The sequence below is a fragment of the Schistosoma mansoni genome (genome assembly GCF_000237925.1).
Source record: "Schistosoma mansoni, WGS project CABG00000000 data, chromosome 2 unplaced supercontig 0120, strain Puerto Rico, whole genome shotgun sequence".
NCBI lineage: Eukaryota > Metazoa > Platyhelminthes > Trematoda > Strigeidida > Schistosomatidae > Schistosoma > Schistosoma mansoni.
In genome coordinates this window covers 46,298-68,316 of record NW_017386000.1, presented here as the reverse complement: position 1 = coordinate 68,316, position 22,019 = coordinate 46,298, and the positions used below count along the sequence as shown (strand labels likewise).

The 22,019-nt window shown below is 39.1% G+C and overlaps 2 protein-coding genes across 3 annotated transcripts; one reads left to right on the top strand and one right to left on the bottom strand.

The window, feature by feature from the left end:
* Positions 1-2,045: 2,045 nt before the first annotated feature.
* On the bottom strand, positions 2,046-5,051 carry Smp_066630.1 (eukaryotic peptide chain release factor subunit,putative; the record flags this gene model as incomplete). 2 transcript variants are annotated; one of them, XM_018791547.1, is made up of 8 exons in its annotated part: positions 2,046-2,304; positions 3,215-3,427; positions 3,812-3,941; positions 3,978-4,133; positions 4,167-4,496; positions 4,531-4,670; positions 4,702-4,877; positions 4,913-5,051. In XM_018791547.1, the coding sequence occupies 8 exons, from the start codon at positions 5,011-5,013 to the stop codon at positions 2,219-2,221; spliced, it is 1,332 nt and encodes a 443-aa protein (XP_018645259.1). In that variant the 3' UTR covers positions 2,046-2,218. The 2 variants fall into 2 exon arrangements, with proteins under 2 accessions (XP_018645259.1, XP_018645258.1); XM_018791548.1 differs by lacking the exons at positions 2,046-2,304; positions 3,215-3,427 and having other exon boundaries at positions 3,714-3,941; positions 4,913-5,013.
* Positions 5,052-18,893: 13,842 nt separating this feature from the next.
* Smp_066620 (mitochondrial ribosomal protein S25, putative) lies at positions 18,894-21,099 on the top strand. Its single transcript, XM_018791546.1, has 4 exons — positions 18,894-19,017; positions 20,335-20,546; positions 20,584-20,786; positions 20,833-21,099. The coding sequence occupies exons 2-4, from the start codon at positions 20,352-20,354 to the stop codon at positions 20,990-20,992; spliced, it is 558 nt and encodes a 185-aa protein (XP_018645257.1). The 5' UTR covers positions 18,894-19,017; positions 20,335-20,351; the 3' UTR covers positions 20,993-21,099.
* Positions 21,100-22,019: the final 920 nt, after the last annotated feature.

The following is a 22,019-nucleotide window of genomic DNA, read 5'->3' as shown; positions in this document are numbered from 1 at the left end:
TTCTTTGGTACTCCTTTCAGTGACAAACACTGCCATATAACCTCACGATCAACAGAGTCAAATGCCACCTTAAGGTCAAAAAATACTACTGTTGTGGAACGTCTGAAAGTCTGTCTATGTTCTAGAACCTGACGTAGAGTGAATATCTGGTCCATACAACCACGTCCTGGTCGGAAACTAGCCTGGTTTCCTCTAGTCTGCTCTCCACGAGCTTTGGTTATGCGTCGAAATATTATTGAAGCAAACATTTTAGACAGTATATTAGTCAAACTGATTCCTCTGTGATTGTCACAGGATGGCTTTTGTTCTTTCTTATAGACTGGCACAATCAGTGATTGAGATCAGTCAGATGGAATTACGTCCAAGTCCTAGTTTCTCCCCAAGACCTCAGTCAATTGCACTGCTAGTACTGGACCGCCATCCTTAAAAATCTCAGGGGTAAACCTCTCATGGCCTGCTGCTCTCCTTCGCTTCAGATTTCCTATAGAATGAAGATTTGCATGAACTTGCCATTCAGGTCGACTGGGGATCGTGGGAAACTGAAGTGTGGCTGAAGGCCAGTTGAACTGATCCCTAAAGTGTTCTGCCCATCGTTCTCATCTCCTGGATTGAGAATAAATAATATGTCCATCGTTTTCCGACATAGTTTCTCTAACAATTAGATTCCTAATACCAGTTTCCTTAAGAAGTCTGGATAGTTGTCTGCTGTTACCTATTGTCGCTGCCTTTTCCATCTTTCTTGCTTTCGCTACCCACCACTGTTCGCGACCATTGCGCAGGGTTGTTAGCCTGCGCTTAAGTTGACTCCTAACCTTATGGTTTACCGTACTAGCAGATATCATTGCTGTTTCCATAGCTTTTCGGATGTCATTCCACGCTGCCTCGGGGTGGGCACAACTTTTTCTAGTTGTTCCTGAATTGTACTGCTTTTCGTTACATAATGTTTTTACGTATGTGGCGTTTGATTCTAATATACTTTGTCAGTGTTCGAGGGAAAATGTTTATATTTCACGAAGTAGACAACTGAGAAGTTACTCAATTTTCGAAGAGCTAAAAACGAGGACACAAACAAGATTAAGACTATTGTAATTGGTTCTAACCAGAACCGCTAAATATATTCTAGACATCTTGATTTATATTTGTGCTTATCTGGCGAAAGCAAACGTGCAGTCGCTCCCTAGGTAACTGCTAACGTCTCCTTCCTGTAAGCACTGTTTTTAAGCTGAAATCGGTCTTAAAATTACGTAATATGTTTTTCTACATGTACATGTATTTCCTCGTATGATATTCAGGAACGCATTCGATCACCATATCAGCATATGAGCACCGTGATATTCCTCATAGCTAGGTGTTTGAATACACCTTTGAGATGAAGACAGGCGTAAAATTCACCTGATTTCGTGGCTTATAAGTAGGATGTACCAACACCAATCCATATACAGATGACGAGTCCTGACGAAGGAAACGATAATCTTGAACTCTCCATAATTCGAAAACATAAAATTCTAGTAATTCGGCCTGCTGTGACTTGAGATACTTGAAAACGGAACGAAAAATAATCATCTCCAAATAGGAAAGACTCACTGTAAACTACTTCCATTGAAAAAATAGGATTGCCGATTGGTTAATCTGATTCTGATCAAAGTGGCAAAACATACTCTCACAAACAGTGTCCAGAGAAAACGACTTAGATTCATGCAAAACCTAATGGAACGATATATTGCTTGGTAGTGTTGATATAAGAGCTAAAAGTGAGAACCTGCAAATACGTTTAGGAAAATTAGCTCAACAATGCATCATAAGACTAACTTAGGGGACGTAAATCTTGAGATTGTATAAGATGCACTTCAATCTGAAGTAGATATATTATTTGACGCAGCTCAGTAGTGAATCTTGTTGGCTAGTTTTCATATTTCTTAACGATAGTTTTTATTTAAGCGGTCATCTGAAGTCGGAAAATTCGAACTAGTACTTACAGCCATACCGCAGAATTGAAAGTCGATTCCCATATTGAAACCAAGCATAAGGACATTGAGAACTACGTTCAACAACTAAGAAAATTATTTAGTATCACAACCGAGATCAAATCGAATTCTTCAAAAGCCTGTTTTTCAATTCTGCAAAGATTATCCTTGGGAATAATCCTTAGAAACCTGTGTTCAAACCATGTAGAGCGGCCGTACGGAAACCTGCGCCAACCGCAGGTTGGACTGGTTTGTCAGTAATCATCAAGATTGAAGTCATCCTCGAAATCAACATCACCACCCGCCAAATGATTAAAATCGAGTTGGTAGCGTAGAATACCTACAGAAGTAAACCAATAACTTATAAGTATGTAAAATCTTACTAAACGTGAACAAATCTCAGCACCTTTCTACATTCTCTATGTGCAAAGTATTTCATCACTATTTATACTTCACAGGGTATGAACCCCAGCTACGATAGATGTATACAACTGTTTTACCGCTGAATATAAATAATTTACTGCTGCCTGTTGATTACTACTATAGATGCGTAACACCAAAGTGCACTGGACAAAGAGGTCATGTTTCAATCAAAAATAATTGATACATCAGAAGTCTAGGTTAGCTCAGAAACAGTTCAACTAAAGGCGGGTGTATACTAGCACGATTATTCAAATGTGTACTACGCGCAGAAGGTTAGTAGACCTATGTTGCTCATTTTTTAGTAAGCCGCAGTACCTAATCTCAATCGCGTCAATTGAGAGTGTCGATACTAGTTCTTCGGGTATCTGATCCCGAGGTTAGTTGACTCGGCGTCAAGACCTATATACTACAGATACACCATCCATTCATCAACTTTTCAATTTCTTTGAAGTGTTTGATTTTCGCCACTCCCTTTCTTAATCCAAGTTTACACGGTGATACATAGAACATAATTTAGCAACGATTGGAAACGCTTTTCAGTGAACAGAACAGAAACCAAGAGACAGTGGTGTCGAAACTCCGACACCTTCCAATTTTCCGTCCCGTTCAGAACATGTATCAACGAAAAACACTGTACATCCCCATTAGAGGGCAGAAAACTTGATATGAGCACACATAAAGGTGTCGAGTCTATTAACCAGTTTGCATATGACGAAGGTTGCCTTGACATTATCTGTAAGCTATGTACAGATCTATTTGAAAATCTCATACAAAATTGACCGATACTTTTTAAACATGTGTCACGGTTGACGTTAATAAATACTTACCACCTATCCCACCGAAGCCGCGAACAAACTGGGCACCTTCCTGTGACTTGTCAGTGACAATTTCCAAAGTCGTTCCAAAAGACCTGTAGTTTAGGGCGAGCCAGTCTAAAAGAAGCTGTGTATCTAAAATTTCCAAATCAGATCCTGTCTCAGGGTCAACAAAATGTCGGCGGTCTGTCTCCTGGTCAGGACGCAAGTGTATAACTCTATTTCCTAAAAGAAAAAAAACTTTTGTGTAAAACAGCTCTTAATTTAATGTAGGACCATGCCTTTATGCACTTACTCAATTCAGAGCAATGCATCAAGATTGTTCCGTGTCATGAACTTGATGTATGTCACGTGTACTGCCTGCAAGCGAATTCAAGCAAGCAGGATAATGCAGTGACAAAAGCCTTAAAATATGTGAGTCTCACTTTAACAAATCTAGGACTTGAGACTTGTCAATCACTGACTCAGAATCACACTCATCTCAATTCCCTCAAGAAAGAGACTAATGCGATTGATCACGTTAATTTGCGTCGCTGCGATTGTAAGTGCACTTTATCACTTACAATTGCGCCTGACATCGAAGCAGAAATAGTATAGTACTATACTAACCTTCAGAATTTGGAACTTTGAGGACATAGCGATTTACACTTAGGTTTTCCCATACCACGAGGGTCTCCACAGCACCCATCTCTAAGGACTTCAAGGTGTCCTCAACACCAAAACAGTACTTTCCACTATCCTTTGTAAGAGTTTAGAAAAATATACTAAGGCTTACTTGAGATATTTCGTCAAAGTATCTTTGAATGAGTTTTTTTTCTTGAATGAACTTTACGCCAGAAAGTGTATCTGTGGCCAGTTCGATAGCTTGGTTAAATCCTGTCTCACCACCATATGATATATCTACTGTTTTAATCAACTTTGCTTGAAGTCTCTGAAAAAAGTTATTATTCACCAGTGTACTTACCTGATCAAACATATCAGATTGTCCTAAGTCACTCTTGAAGTCAGCAATCCCTGCAAGAATAAGACCTTCAATATTTGGTCGATCGTTTGTTATAAAAAGTTGAGTTGCTGTCTCGGCTACTTTACGAACATAATTGTGCCGCTTTTCCATCCGCAAACGTGCGAAGCGAAGTGCAGATTGACCTCCACGACCATGTTTCTTCGGCAATTCTACCGTAAATTTGTGCAGAACCTCGCGAGTGTTACCCGATAATGTCCCGAATAAAGCTCCATTGCCATCAACTACAATAAATCCGAACTTGCTGTCATCTGCCAGCAGAGCTACTAAGGCCTAAGTTATGTTAGATTGGTGGAAATCATCAAACCTCTGTATGGAACTTGTTGTCGCAAAGATACAAAGACGTGTTCACTGGTCTAAATGGCTCGAAATCGATGTTGACCTTTTTTTCTTTACCATCCTCAGTGACTATTGTTCCGCAATATACAACAAGGCCATTGGTAGGAACTACAAAAAATGAAAAATTACTGATCCTAACCTCTAGTGTATAGCTTCAGACGTTGTTGTACAGAGGTTATCGCACTCAGGACGGATAAGCGATTTACACGGCTTTTTATATTAGATGCTGTTCCATACTCTTCGGCTAACAATTTCGCTATTCTAGTAATCTGATCTTTTGGAGGAATGATAAGCGAAATCATGCTCGTTCCATTACTAATACGTAAAACGGCTGGCCATGCATTACTTACCCTCTAGCAGACTCTAGACTTTTGATCAACTTTTTGATACGCCACATTTCTACATTCTTATCAGCCTGAGAGATCTCCGTACTGCCGTTTGTTGAAGCCATCGCCACGAGTTTAGGAAAACGAAGTGAGAACTACAAAGCGTGGTTATTTTAAAGCAAGTGACTAAAACAAACTATAATATGGCAATTTTACAGATATCATTAATGATTAAACACGAGTTTTTACAGGAAAAGTAATACACGAAATGACTCATTATTAAATCGGAATCTTATCATTTTTCCAGATGATACTCAAACGTGAGTATGTTACGTCGTAGAAAAGTGGACGATTGAAAAACCTGTGTTAGTACTGACGGTAGTGATCATCGAAATGATTTGAAATTATTTTACATGCGCTTACATAGAAATAGAGTACTCCTGGGTAGGAAATAGTTTTCGTTCGCGACTGTAGGTACAATTTTAGAGCCAGCATGAAAGTGCTTTGCTCAAATACCATAGACTATTTTTGTGTCCTCATACTGTCGTCGCCATTGAAGACGATAAAAAAGAAGTCAATTGTTATCCAAAATCCTAATTGAGCGATTTCAAGATCATAATCAAACCACCCATGTAATAAGTGATTTAGATTTCCTTCAATCCATCACAATGGTATAGTGTAGGGTCAAGGTAAAGTCACTAATTCCTAGATAAGTCATCCCTTGGGCTAAACGATATCAAATTCAGACAGATGATCAATAATTTATGAGCGTTCTGTCGAACATGGTAAAAGTCCATGATACGATGCGGGATGCCTCATGCAAGAGTTAAGGGACTGTTTTGCGGACCTATTCCTATGTGTCGTAATATATAATGACCCCATATTTATAAGTAAATAACATATTTGTAATATCCCAATGGAGTAAAAAAATTAGATTTTCTGACGTTTCGTGACTTAGTGTAAGCCACTTCTTCAGAGAATAAATAACCAAATTAATATTAATCCAAGTTTAAATAGTACAACGGAACAACACGAATATTAGGTGCGAACCTACGTACTGAAATATTGTTGTTGAAGAGATTCTATGTCGATCATTTGTTTGAAACTATTACAACACTATAATCTATTAATCGATATGACCAAAGGAAGGTTAGTAAAATGAAATTTTAAGATATGAAGTTGTATAGATTTATAATATCACTGTGCTTCAACCACACAATCCTCAAAGCCAAACATGAGACAACTGAGAAAATAGTTATTCAACACTTAACTCGGAAAAAACCAACAATGAGGAAGGGGGGATTAATTGATTCAATTCATCGGATGCCATGTCTAATCCATTCAGGCATGATCATTCTTATATAACTTATCTCTTCTATCCATATCAAATATGTTGTTCTATCTCCAGACTAAATGTGTTTTCCAGAAGTATGTAACACCGTATTCGTGATTCTTACGATAGGAAGAGTCAGTGTAGACAATAATGTGACTTCCACGTAAGATCTTATAGATTAGGTGGTCACATCATGACAGGTCTACAATTTTAGGATAAGGTCTACTATTAGAGCAGTACTAATAACGAAGTAGACCATAATTCTGATTGGTGAGCCCTACTAAATAAACGTAGCCTATCATTAATCCCTGTTCACACTTTAACTTATGTTAACCCATTATTCTATTCGTCCTCCGATTAATACACACGTGTATTGTCGTATTGTAATGTTGACTAGTACTCATAGAGTACTAGCTCAGTCGATACTAACAAATGGTCATCTATATTAATTAGTAGCTACGATGGTTCACTAGCAAGCTTTGATAGCACTTACATGCTTCGGCGAAGAAAACTTGTTAAAACATCAAGTTCTAGCAAATGTGGCCTTTAAATGACGTAAATAGACATTGGCTAGCAGCATGAGTAAGGACTGAATGGTTATCTGGACCTATTTCTCCATACTGTTTCTTCCGTTAACGTTTCATTCTGTCTTAAACCATGGACTATCCTAGAATACCTTTTCTTCCAACCACTGACTGCCCAATTTCCAATTTTCGAGTTCCATTGCCTAACAACGAAGACAATACTCCGGAAACTTACGGTGAGTTTGGACTATAAAGTTAGTACTATTATTATTAATGGCTTTATTCAATATTGTATTCCGGTACAATATATAATTCTCAGCACGATGTATTTCAACAAGTATTTTCCTCCCCCAAAAATTTTTCAAGAATGAAAAAAGGTGAAAAATACGAGTCCATAAACATTATCAAATTTGAGACATGCTTCAGAATACAGGTTATTTACTAGGTTCACTCTAACAATCTGTTTTCCATACTGTATATTCGCAAAGTAAGGTGTTACGGAACTTTTATAAATTTGCTTGCATGCATGAATTTTAATGTATTTACGTATCGTTCTGCCAGAAGATATGAGTGGAGTAGATATTTAGTATCAGATAAGAGAACACCTGCCAGGAGTTTGCAAGACTTCAGATGTCTATCCACAAGCATATTTATAATGACCTCAAAAGATCAACCACACCTCGCAAACTGCTTTCAGCAATCTTCGCAGTACAGCGAAGTCTTTTCTCAAAAACCCTGGAAAGAATAATGAGGAACAGCAAAGAATAATAGGTAATATGCAGGAATTTACAAATTGTATGAGTAAATGGTGAGTAATCCCAAAAGCATGCAGCCTCTTTATGTAGCAAGTCAAACGGTAAACTTTTTTCGATGACAGTAAAACATGATAATTCCAGGAGAGATCAGTGGAAAAAGTAGCACCAAGATAATTGACCTTCGACACTGTGTTAATGAGTCTCCAATGGCACAAGCATTATGGGATACCAAAATAGTATATGGGTGCTGTCTATGTATCAGGATAAAGTTAACAGCCTGAAATTTAGATGGATTGAGTAACAGACCATTAACAACAGATCATCATTCATTACAGGACGAAAACTCATTCATTTCTATGGGATGTAAGGTGTTAGAAACTGGCATGCACACAGTGGGGTCGTCCTCATATTTCACAAAAGTGTTTTCTGTGGAAGAAGGCAGATCATGCAGAAAAAAGGGAAAAGAGGAGGTAAAAGAACAGCTCCTCATGACGCACCTTCAGTAGACAGAGTAGACGTTGAACACATTCCTTCAAACACAGTATACGGTTCTCTTCCAGAAAGGTAGGAACATGGCCAATTGGTTATCCAGGAGTCAGTGTTGACGCTGGTCAACTTGTTAAGTAAGAGGTGTCTTGGAATAGAATCAAAAGCAGAATTATGGTCCAGAAAAGCGTATCGAACATACGTTTTAGCCTTTTCCAAGCCAAACACTATATTATGATGCAGAACAGCAACGGCATCTAACGTGCTTTTTTGCATTTATAAGCAAACTGATACGAATCATAGTGCTCTTTTATTGCGGGTTGAAGTGAGAGTATCAATAATTTCTTCCATTATTTTGAGGTAAGATGAAGTTATTGCTATAGGTCTAAATTTCACATTTTTGTCATCAGATACTTTCCTAGGTAGGGGATTATCTTTATCTTTCTTCACATTTTCGGTATGAGATTAGTCGGGAAGGATCTGTTAAAGATATTCGTGAATGGATAACATAGAACGTAACCCCTTTTTTTAAGAGGAGGTTTGGGCTACCATCAGGTCCCAGACATTGGGATGAATTAAGTGACTGGAGATGTTTTTGTAAATCATTTTCAGGGAAGCTGGAAACACAATTATTCTTCAAACCTGTGGGTGGATATAAGGAGCATGACGTCAGGTGACTGACGCACAAAAGACTTATTTAAGTGACAAACTTTCAGCTGGTTATCGCTTCTAATCTGCCTGTCCCCTGTAAGTTCTTCAAAGAGTTTCCACATACTTGGAGACTTTTTACAAGATAGGAGTTTCTGAGTAAACATAGAGTTGAGACGTCTAATCTCCAGGTTTATTTGACCATTTAGCTTGCGAACTTCAAAAGAGTTTTCCTCGCTATACATTCTTCTTTTTAACCTCCGTAGTCGTTTAAGTTGTAGAGGTGTAAGTCGATCAAAACTTAAAAAGAAGGTTTCAGTAAGAAAACAAATATCAAAGCACAATTTAGGATGGCAGGTAATAACATCAGTGGTGTTTTCCAGTGAGTCATCTGTAAATAATTCCCAGTTAGTCGTACGAAACATGTTTTTCAGATTTCGTACATTTCCTTTTGAGTAATTTCTAGATATGACTTTTTGGGCTGGTGTGAGGATGTATTCTTTCCATGTTTTCCATATATTTTAGGTGGAACGCGAATTATACAGTGACCCAAGCTAGACAACGGAGCACGTTTGCGAGTCGCCTATGTACTCGCATCATTATTAAAACTAAGTCTAAATGAGCATCCAAAGGAGTTGGAAAGTCTAGTACATTTTGGTTACCTAGTGATGTAAGGAAGCTACAGTCACATGAATCGAAATCTCCACATACTAGTGAAAGTGAACAACTGAAGACAGCAACAGCGAATTCAGTAAATTCGTCAACCAAAACAGATAGCGCAGATGATGTGCAGTCTGGAGTAATGTAGATGTTGGTAACATAGACATATTTGTATTTATTCAGGTGTTTGGGGAGCATCTTAAAGTTAGACAGCCGATTAAATCATTTGAAAACTTGAAACAAGCAAAAAAAGATCAACACTAGTTAACGTTTACAAACGTAGCTACACCACTGCTACACCTCTTTTTATTTCTTGATCGATCCTGACGGTAGATATTGAAATCAAGTAGTGATACCAAGAAATCGTCCTGTAAATCAGTTAACCAAGATCCTTGAATTGTGATGACACCACAATTACGATACATGTTTTGACTTAGTAGGAATTGAAGATAGTCCAACTTGTTAATTAGTGATCGCCAGTTAGAATTTAGCAGCTTGCGAATCTATATTTGATTAATGTTCATTCTCTTTAATGCATATCGCCAACCACCACGATGTCTCTTATCGTGCTTTTTTGTAATTTCTGCAGCAAAAGGACGTAAGCTTTTCATAAATGCGTCCGTATAGGTTACGCGATTAATGGACATAATGAAGTGTTAAAACGGATAAAAAACAGACAACTTGTTGAAATATTTAGATGACAGAAATAGGTAGCCTTGATATTCAAGCAGGCCACCAGTGAAACTTTCTGTAATCCTAATCTCATTTCAGATTGTTTATACGCTGAAAGCCAAGTATTTATCTAAACTCTTGGACTTTCACAAAATCGACTGAGTGACAAAGTGAATAGCATCACGCACATCCAGGAACTGCTTGGAATACTGCGTGTTCAATCTGGTTGCTTTTGGGTCATTGTTTTTTGTCACAACTGGCCTTATATACGTCAAATCTATTAGTTGATCTAATCCCTGAAAATAATCCAGGCGAGTTTTGCTATTTTGCTGTATGGTTTACTGATTTGGCTTAACTAGTATATATTTCCACTTAGACTAGCCGTATATATTTCATACAAAAAACGTTTTTGGTGTAAGATATATTTAGTAGCCCCATACTACAACATAGTACTATGAAAAGGTGTGTTGTTTACAGACGAAGCATGTCGGATTCAGGAATTATTTAACATTTCTTAGTTCTAGCCATCTTTTTCATGTGTTTATAAATGTCACCAAGCTAACTACAGTAACTTCTTATGAAAAGTCTATATTGTAACTCGTCATATTCCTAACTGTAGTCCTACAGGTTGTCTCAACTTCATAAAAGACATTTTCGAACGACTTTATTATTTTTAATTTGTCATATGCCACACCAACCTGCATGTTAACCTGGCATGTGCATGCGCTGCGTTATATCTTCTCTATGTCATTTGAATTTAGTAATTATTTGAACAGTCTTTAACATTTTTCACTAAGCCCATCATAGTCGTTATCGCCTTACGTATTTGGGACTATGACTTGGGCTATCATATTAGTTGCCTGAAGAGACGGACACGGTTGAAACCGTAATGTCACCAAATTAGGTAATTTCGTACTGCAGCAGTATAGCAACTAAAGTATCAGGTAGTTGTTGGTCAAACAAACATTTAAAACCAAAACTCCAGGACCTACTGTTGAAATTAACATAATGTTAACACTACGAGCTTCTGATATTACACAATCACCCATAACAACAGTACCAACTTTCCACTATCTTATCTCAAATCAACACTATAACTAGCCAAACATTATGGTTTCATGACATCGTCATAAAGCATTGTCATGAATTGATGATCACGTTTTATGATCGATAAAGTTGATGAAACTATTATCAAAATCGGTCAGCAAACTGACTTGTAATTATCATTAAATAGCGTCGTCTTGTCGTTATCTTCATCCATTACGGATGATTTAGATATGTTTCTCTATCACGAACTCATTTAGTAAACATCTTACAACCTTGTCAGTCTAATTGGAGGTTTAGCTACACAATCATTCATACAAATCATCAGTGTAAGCAGTCGAGCAAATCTCCTGAAAACACTGTTGAATTTACCCCAACATTTACTAAGGTTCCAGTCATTATCATAGACATAAGTTGGGAGTGTACTCCCCTTGGTTACAACTTATGTTCTCCCTGGTAAGTACATGAACATCATTCACTGTTTATCATCTTGTAAAGATTTTATTTAGCTGAAAGCGTCGTGCAACACCACAGCATTTGTATTTATGGCACATAGGCGTGGTAGATTTCAACAATTCCTAATCGCTATATTTGTAATAAGTCGTTTTCTAACTTATGCGAAACGCGGTACTTGCAACTAGTATGCACCATCAGCCGGTAGAGATGAATATAAGGAACATTGAGTCTAGAGCATGTCTCTCATGAATACACTCATGTTTAACTAATTGCTGTTAGTTATCTGTCCGAAATTCACATAACTACGAATTTTCACATATCGAAGGAATTTTGACAACAATTCATATGTTTTAATAGTATTACTAAGTTCTATCACTGTTAAGTTATGATGAGGTCGAGAAAATCTCCTCGTAACCAAACAAACTGTACCAAACTTATAAACTAACTGGGGCACCAGTTGGAATCCTTTTTCACGGTTATACTTTTGTTCTTTCAGTTAGCCTACAAATGCACATGTAATTGAAATTCAACTCATAAGGACAGTGTATCGGCATAAACGTCGACCGACTTTATAATAATACAAATATTAACATTTCTACAATATTATTTTTTTAATTTTTTCTAAACTCCGCCAAATTTCGCGCAATTGTTTCGGTCAATGAATTGTCCCCAAATTTTCCACAGTTTCATCGATGACAGTTTTTGAGACTTCAAATGTGCAAAGAAGCATTCTCCACAGTTCCAGATATTATCGCAAAAACATCCATGCTCGCATACTAGGACATCAAATGCTCATTAGTATCGTGGTAGATGCGTCGGATTTTGCAGTCGGAGTAGTCTCACAGCAATAGTTTAGCCACACCTGACAACTTTTGACATTGTTCTCGAGACGGTGGCTAGACAACGAATCGAGGTATAGCACATTCGGTAGGGAACTCCTACTTACATATTGTGTTGTACGACACTTTCAACACTCTGTTGAAGTCCGAAAATTCACTCTTTTCACAAATCACAAACCTCCTACCTTTTCTTTAAGCTCATCCGCAGATAGGTTCCCTCCTCGAGATTCCCTACTACTGGACCACATTTCGCAGGTTACTGCAGATCCTCACACATTTCTAGGGTAAATAATGTAGTGGTGGACGCCTTATCTCGTACAACTTTACAGAGAATAAACCTTCTGAAACTCGCTTAGCCTCAAGAAGACGCTGATCTTCGGAACGAGTTATCTTCGGAAAATCTGAGACTACAAGGTAGGCAGATAGTAACAGGTAAGGAAGCTTTAATAAGTGACATCTACAGGTAGGGATCGTCTAATCGTGCCGAGACATCATCAACTCAATGTCTACAATACGCTTCACAAATTTTCTCAATCAGGTGACTGAGCAGCCATCAAGCTCATGACAGGACGGTTTTACTGACCGGATGTAAGTAAAGACGTTGGGGGTGAGCATGCCCCTGTGTAAGCCGGTAGAAATCTAAGGTTATTGGAAAAAAACAAGTGTTCACTGGGCTCTTTCGCAACCCTTGATGTTCGTTTCGACCGTCTTTATCACGACTAGGTGGGACCCTAAGCATGTCCAAATGGATAGTCTTATCTCTCAACACATGTGGACTGTTCCACACAATGGCTAGAAGCGGTATTTATCAAAGACGTTACGTGTGAAACAGTGCTCGATGTCCTCATAGATTTGTAGAATTTAAGTATGCGTTGGTATTATTGCATCCACCTATGCTGCTAGAATAACAGACCTAACCTAACACTGGATTTGCCACGATATGCCTACCTAACCTACAGAACCTTAAGTAGGGGTCACCCTCTCATCTGCACTCACCATCTTATCTCCATAATAAGTATGTTTTTTATGAACATTACAAGAACATATTATGGCTGCATTTAAAGTAATATGTTCAATGTGAAAGGAAAGGGGTTATATAAAGTATTAACTCCCGCATGGTGGAGCAATACCATCTCGATTTTGTTTCTGCGCTCACCTATTTTGACATTTTTCAAGTGTTAAACGTAGAATGTAAGTCTTCCCGGTTATTGTATGTTCAGCCTCAAGGACTGTAAGATTAGAAATCAGTGAAGCTACGAATCCTTTATCTTCATCGCTGAATGTGGATCTTAATTCCCACATGAGCAAACTCATAAACACAGCTGGTTCAGTCAGACCTACACGTGCTCGACCGAAATCAACTAATGTGTTCGTTCACCCCAATTAACGACTTAATACGCACGTTTTCGTAAGTCGAGACTAAAACTATCGACCACGAGAAGCTGCATACAAAGGACCCTATCAAGTTCTCCATCACGAACTCGAGTATTATGTCATTAATAAGAACGAAGCTAAAGAAAGAGTCACTAACGACCGGCCAGAAGCCTCTTTATTATAAGTAAACCTCATTAATGTTGATCGTCCCAACACACAATCGAGACGCATAATCTCTGCGTCGATGTGTCGAACTTTTCACTGTACATTTATTATTGTAAGAACTACGTACGTCATAAATCCTTCGAGTGAGAAAAGACTATTAGATGTTGCTAGACGCAGATAAGCATCTTATAGGATGGCTGGTCAGCTTGGTTCGAATGCTTCTCAACACACTGACTACCTTCTAAACGCATCTTCGGACATTTTACTTCCTGAGTTCTGGTCTGGCCATGTTTATATCTCTCGATCACAAAGGTGTCACGGTCAGCAGCTCTACTAAACACTGGGCATCCGCGGAATATTTAGATTGCTTTGGTGTGTACACGACCTATTAGTCTTTCTTTTGAATATACAGTGCTCTATAAGTCTTTTATCTCCTTCCGCTGTCAATACATTTGTGTGATGATTCCAAGATCAAGGAATTCAGTCACTGACATTTAAATAATGTCCTACATCCATTTTTGAGGGAATTTAAGTTTATCTTACTTTTAAAAATATTCCATGTATCGTTGAGTTTATGTAACTTAATTGGCACAACATCAGTATGGATCTAACTTCATATCAACGATAATAGTCCACTTTCATTCCCCTCTATCTCCTAATCTGAGTTGCGGGTGAGGATAATCTAAGCTTCCATCTGAAATTTAGACCTTGAACCTGACAACCAACAAAAATGAAGCGGTGATTATTAGATATGCTATCTTAATTCATGATAAACGGTGCTCTTCGTCATCAGTCATTTCTGCTGGCTTACACGAAAAATTTTAAGATTGTGTTTTGAGGGTATAAAGATTCTACAGGACTTCGGAGTTTGGCAACACCTTAACACGTAACACATTTATAACTAAAGTACACCAACCTAGTCAAATCTGAAGTCAGAAATGAAGAGATTAGAAGATATAGTTGAAAGGCTATCGATATACAGGGAAGCGTTTAACCTAGGCTCACTAAGCTAATATCCGGCGCTTTACCCGGGTTGGTGGACACGGATAGTCCACCTGGGGGAGTTGGAAAACCCTGATTCCGAACTAATGGTGCACATGGGCTCCAGTATCCTGAAGGAACAAATGGAGTATGAACCAATCGTTTGTCACCGGCTACCATGGGACTGCACCTCCTCACGATGCTCCACTGCCTTATGGGTTAGACCTTTAGGTCAAAGGCTTGGGGTGTGGCCCCCTAAGAAGACAACCTGCTTCGGTTTGGGTACCCGGGCAGTATCACAGCCCTCGCGCGAACATGAAATAACGTTTTCTGCTCACAATGCTTTTCTCGCTCCCACTAACAGTCAGACAATTTACATTATTATTATTATTACCATTATTATTTACGATGCTTACTCACTCCCTTTTATCCTTAATTTTGTGTATCCTTACTTTCCAACCTATGCAGCAGCTCGCTCATCGTCGAAATTCTGTTCCATCTAAACGATCTCCAGTCACTGTCTGGTTGAACTTGAATGCTTCTACCGAATACGAATACTGAACCAGCTTTTCTGAAACCACGTACGCCGTTCAAACTGGCCTCCTTCAACGTTCGCACACCAATGCAGATCGGACAACAGATAGGGCTGGCTATGTCTTTGGAAAATCTTAATGTTGAAGTTTGTTGTCTACCCGAGACTCGTATTCAAGACTATAGTGAAGTACTACAAATCCACTCTCCATCTGTCGCTTCGAAAAGCTTGTTTCACGTGCGTTTATGCGGGACCCTGTAGCATCTTCGTCTGGTCTTGCCGGCGTTGGTGTCGCTCTAAGCGAATTGGATTAGAAAGTTTGATCAAAGTGAGAAGAAATCGGTGTGAGAATCGGTGTCTTTTCGTCATCTCCGCCTATGCCCCGATAAATTTCAGCCCGGATGTAATCAAGGATGAATTCTAGCACCAGTTGACTGTTCTTCTCCAGAAAGCGCGCTCGACAGATATTGTGGTACTAGCCGGAGCCTTGAATGCACAGGTCGGGCATCTAGGCACAGACGAGTCATCTAGGTTCCCGATGGGGACTTGTTGGTCGCAGGACAGATAACGGGGACCGTTTGCTGCAACTGTGCACAGACCACAACCTGTTTCTGGCTAGCACTAACTTACGGCACAGTCATCGCCGGTGTGCCAGCTGGCGTCCTCCCTCTGCATCTCAAGCCTGAACTCAGATTGATCACATCGCTATCATCTACCGCTGGCGTGTTTGTGTGCGAGACTGCAGCTCCTTTTTGAGTACTTATATGGACTGTGATCATGCCCTGGTCTGAGCCAATCTCACCTTACTTTTCAGTGGCCAGCAAATTGACCGTCATCAAAAGACTGATGTTAGTAAACTGGTTGCAACTTCTGTCGCAAGTAAGTATCGAACAGAGCTAGCTTCTAGGCTAGCTACCATCTCACCGAAAAGTATAGATGAGCATTGGTTGCATCTTCACGACGCCATGAAAATGGCGAGTAAAGCCGCTTGCGGCGTCGCAAAACGTTCTTCTGACTCCTTGAAACTGATCGAGGCCCGTCGGTCTACTCCGGGTGACCGTGAGTTTGACCATAAACGAAGGCTATTACGCAACGAAATCGGGCAAAGCTTGTGTAAGAACCGAGAAGTTTGGTGGTCGGAGCGTGCAAATGAGATGGAAGCAGCAGCTGCATCTAGTTACTGCCGGAAGCTCTTCCAACTCATCCGAGCCACTGGCAACAAGAAGTCTGGTGTGAGTGAAACAATCTGTGAGGATGACTGGATGCCAATCACTAACATCTATCGACGTCTTGGAGGATGGGCGGAATTTTTCGAAGGGCAGTTCAACTGGCCTGTTGCTCCAGCAACATGGACCAGTTTGTCCTGCCCCCATGGCTGGTAAAGACTGATCAACCAAATGAGGCGGAAGTCCGCAAAGAACTCCAACTCTTGAAACGCTACAAATCACCGAGCACAGATGACTTAACTCCGGCTCTTTTTAAAGATGGTGGTGGCTATCTGACTAAGGAATTGACTGCATTGTTTACAAAGGTCTGGGAGCTAGAGAGTGTTCCAAAGTCATGGAATGAATCGATAGTCGTCCCTATCTTTAAAAAGGGTTCACGTTGTTCCTGTAACAACTATCGGGGGATAAGTCTACTTCCGATTGCGTCCAAACTATTGGCTTCTGTCATTCTTCGTAGATTGTTTGAAACCCGAGAACGATTGACTCGCGAGGAGCAGGCTGGTTTTCGTTCTGGTCAAGGATGCATTGATCACATCTTCACCCTCCGCCAAATGTTAGAACACCGTCATACTTATCGCAGGCCAACAATCGTAGTGTTTCTTGATATCAGGGCTGCCTTCAATTCCTTGGACAACACTGTTCTCTGGGATTGTCTATTGAAGAAGGGTGTGTCTGAGGAGTTTATTAACATCTTAAAGGCCCTGTATACAAACACCTCAGGCAGAGTGAGGGCATACAACCACCTTTCTCCCTTGTTCCATTCAAGCAGTGGAGTTAGGCAGAGTTGCCCAATCTCATCATTCCTCTTCAACTTTGCTATCGATGACATTCTGGAAACAGCTCTGATGGATGTAAGTAATGGCGGTGTGAATCTGTTACCTCGAGAAAGACTTCTCGACCTCGAGTATGCGGATGATATTGCCTTACTGTGTGATAATGCCCAAGGCATGCAATCCACACTTAATCAGTTGGCAATCAGTGTCTGCAAGTACGGTATGTGCTTTGCGCCTTCAAAGTGCAAATTACTCTTACAAGACTGGCAGGATTCTTATCCTGTACTCACATTGGGGGGTGAGCAGATTGAAATAGTTGAGAAGTTCGTGAATCTAGGTAGCTACATAAGTGCTGGTGGGGGCGTGAGTGATGAGATCGACACACGTATAGTGAAAGCCAGAGTGGCATATTCCAATCTGGGCCATCTTTGGCACCTTCGTGATGTTAGTCTGGCTGTAAAAGATCGGATCTACAACGGTGAGAGCAATTTTACTCTGTGCCTAAAACTTATGGAACTATTTATTTCGCGGATTTATTTACCACTGCATGCACTGCCTAATCATGTTACGAACGTGTCAAGTGTAGGGCAGTCAGTATTAATAGAAAAAAACAACATAACAAAAGTCATACCTCCAATAACTTTTTATTACAAACTACTTCAACATACCTACAACTTGTGTAACTCCTCTCTAGAGGTATCCTAAGTTGAAAAATCCGGGGGTATTAGTACTCTAAAATTTGAAGCCTCAAGCTAACCGCGACAAAAGTGCTTTTCGAACAAACCACGCACTTGTGGCATTGAAGCGGATTTTCGGCCAGTTACACAGAACTTTCCACATAATCTTCAACAGTTTTATTCGTACCTACTTAGAGTGCGGAAACATAGTATTTCCTTCCTCACTCCAAAAGCATAGAGACACTCTGGAATGTATCCAACGGCGAGCCACAAAACCAATTCGGTGACTCAAATTCAAGCCTTATGAAGAGCGTCTCCAATCACCTAACCTTTACCCACTAGAGTACAGGCGTCTTAGAGGCGACAATCTAGTGGCTTAAAGTATCCTTGGAACTTCTGGACATCCCCTTTAACACCTAATTAAGCTTGGTCTCAACAAAAACCGAAGTAGAAACACCAAGAAACTGAAGCTAAACATAGCAGAACGGACTGTATGCATACCTCCAACTCCTTAGGAGTAATCAAATGCTGGGATTCGCTACCGGTTGAGCTAGTCCAAAAGACCTCACAGGAGTCTTTCGAGAGAAAACTTGTTATATTCTTAAGGACTAAGGATAGTACCTTCCTATGGTTTACCAACTTCTTCTATTTTATCAATAATATACCTAGGTTCCTTCCTGGAGGTATCGATCACTCACTGATACTAAATACGGGAGCAGGTTAAGCGAAACCTTCCTCTACTCCGTCCAAAACCATTTAAACCATTTAGATGATCTGATAATGTGGTGTTTATCCTCACTCAGCAGTGGAAGATAAATGAATGCGGCGCCAAGGTCATTAAGTAATGCGTTGCTCAAATGGTGGGCGACAGTTTGACCTTCTATTGATCAGTAATCTCCGTCAGTGGACGGTACCACTGAAGCGTTGCCATCATCTTTTGGGACAACTGAAAATCTTCAGCTTCTCACAGGAGTCAAACTAACAGTAAATTCACAGCCTTACATGTTTTGTTTCAGACATCGTCATTTTTTTTCTAAGTCAATGATGTTAGTCGTCATAGTGCGTCAGTCGAAAGCTAAGGGAACAGAAGTCCATGTTACTTTCTGAATTATCCACAGAACAAAAACAGTGAAAAACGATTTGAGTATATAACTTTGATCAACCAGTCACTTTATACTGTCCTGTCTAATATTTGATAACAATTTCCCTCCTAGAAAGCTGTAAGTAAGGTGGCATACTTCCCTGTCAGTGATGTAAACCGTCACAAAACTTTTCGCCTTACAAAATGAAATGGTATATTTAGTTCAAGAATATGATTGAAGCCAGACAACAGCACATAATTGTTTTATAACATGACAATAAAATTCTGAACCACACTCAGACCATAAGTGTATTTTTGACTTCCTGTTCGACAGCAAATAAATAATTACTTATAGCAGCAAGCGTCTCGGGTATTCGATTAGCTAGGCTTATTTTCTAGTGGTTATCACAAGACCATTGTCCTAAGATTTCTCTTAAATGGTTGATAAATGGAACGCAGATTATTTACTTGACTAGTGTTTACTGCTTCCTCTGCAACATGAAAAACTCGGCTTAGGGGATAGATTTACTATCCCAACCCTTATCGCTGAAATATATATGCCTCATCTATTAGAAATAAAAGCTATTTCTTGTGAAGTCACACTCACTCATTATTTTTCTGATTACCCCGATGTATCATCTTCCCCCCCCCAGAAAACTAGGTCTGACTCAGCAGATTTTAGCTCAAGGCTTTGAAATTGGTTGGGGAGTTAAATCAATAGCATTTTCATTTTTTAGAAAAGTTGGAGGTCTGATGTCAATCGTGCGCTCAAACTTAGTGAATGATATTTAATTGAAGAGTAGCTGGGTTTTTTTTTTCAATTAACCCACCTTGTTCAGATTATTAGGCCCAAAAATGCTATTTGGTCATTTCTAATATATCTTTGCGGTGTTTCTATTCACAAGAAAGTAAAATAGGTAAGCAAACCAGGAAATACAAAAGTTTATGGTTCTATTTTGGTTCAAATAGCAACACTAGCCGTATAAAAGAGTTAGGAAGTGTGGTGTAGTAAAATGTTTATAAAATAGTACTTTTGAAGATTTGGTTTCAGGCTGTATATGCAGTTTATACATATCGACAGCTAGTAAGCCTAAAGTTACGAACTTGACAAAAAATATAAATAAGCGATATAGAACCTCATCTAATAAATTAAGTTTCATTAGACTACAGAATCTTTCAAAACATTTACAAGCCTTTCTCTTGTGAACTTGAAAAACTAGATTATAACTTCTGGAGAATGCCGTTTCTGAAGGGTGGACGTGCTGCGGTGACAAGGACTAAAAAGTACTTAGAAGCTGGACGAATACTTCTGAACGATGGTGTCAAGATTATTGTCATCAATCATGTCCCCGGAGCAGAAATATCACACGGATGTGATGAATTCATTAAATGGCATCTTCCTCCTTTACAATTCAGAAATCCAAACGTCCAGGTAATTATTTAATACGCATTTCTAACTAACTCACTAGATAATAACGTTCAAAAATATGTTTCCGACTCCATTTATTAAAATTTACCTTGAAAAAAACGAAGAACAAGTGGTAAATTGTGCTTTTCGAAAGAATTCCGATATCTATGATCACTTGATAACACTTCTTGGGAAGCCTGCTCCATCTGAGAGTTCCTTGGTGAATAACTTGACTACAAAAAACCCATCAAGTTTTGGCACGGAGTAATTTTTATTCTAAAAAATCTAATCATTTCTTAATCAACTGTAGGTTCCCGCGCCAATGTATATGCGAATTATATGGTCAAATGCCTTGCTCGTCTAATATTGGGAAACCAAAGCTATGGCCAAAGTTGGAATATACATTGCCTCCGGTGGATACAGAATGGTTTAAAAGCGCGACTGATATCAGTGTTACAGATGATAGATAGACACTCAGTGTGTGTATATCTGTGCAACACATCATCACTCGATTGCTTCTTGTATCGTTCTTCCTCTTCTTAAAGCATAACATATTTAGTACCATTTTTCAGAACACTGGATTTTTTTCAGTCAGTCAGCTACAACGTAGGACCAGGCACATATATGCATCGGTCCAAGTTGTCATACCTTATTAGCACAACAAGATGTACACCGAATTCAGATAAGTAGTTAATTTAATGATGGTAATATATAAAAGAAAGATTGTATATAAGGATATAGTACGGGAAGAAAGATAGATATGAAGCAATTTTAATCTCATAGTTTAAGGGAAGTCAGAGAGTGTATACACCTACGCCATTGTGATCGATTCTGAACCATGTCACACAGTCTTCAATCATTTTTTACGATAGTCAACCGTACACCATCCAAGTGGTCTGCATCTACGAATGCTGAATATGTGGTCGGTACAGCCACGTCCGGAGCCAGCTTGATTTCCTCGTGTTTACAGTTCACGAGTTATTTCCAGCAGTAGGTCTGTGATGAAAGTAAACAAAAATAGAGATAGTTGACAACCTTGTCGGACACCACTTGAGGTTGCAAAATCAAATGATAGTTCGCCATAAGCTCTGACTCGACTGGTAGTGTTCGAGTTAGGAGCCTTCACATGGTTTATGTACTTCTCAGGTACAACTTTCAATGACAGACACTGCCACAGAACCTCTCGGTCTACAGAGTCAAATGCTGCTTTTAAGTCAAGTGAAACTATCATTTAAAACAATTAGTCCCTTCGATGAATTTCGATAATGCAATGAGAAGACGAAGTTTATCAGAATTATGTGATATATTAGCGCAATACATTTCGAACAATCTGATCACACATATACTTGTTAAGGCATTTTTATATGAAAATTAAAAGGTCAACTAGACAGGTTAAGGTAAGAAAATAAATAAAGTACACAAAAACAATGTGATGACTACTCTGGATAATAAATCAGCATTACCAGGGTATGTTAAGGGTAAGAACAAATTGTTTTT

What these genes read in the sequence shown, in the direction of transcription:
- Smp_066620 (XM_018791546.1), top strand. Translation starts at nt 20,352, where the DNA reads ATGCCGTTTCTGAAGGGTGGACGTGCTGCGGTGACAAGGACTAAAAAG. An exon ending in TCAGAAATCCAAACGTCCAG is followed by an intron (nt 20,547 to 20,583) that starts GTAATTATTTAA and finishes CTAACTCACTAG; the next exon opens with ATAATAACGTTCAAAAATAT. An exon ending in CCATCAAGTTTTGGCACGGA is followed by an intron (nt 20,787 to 20,832) that starts GTAATTTTTATT and finishes AATCAACTGTAG; the next exon opens with GTTCCCGCGCCAATGTATAT.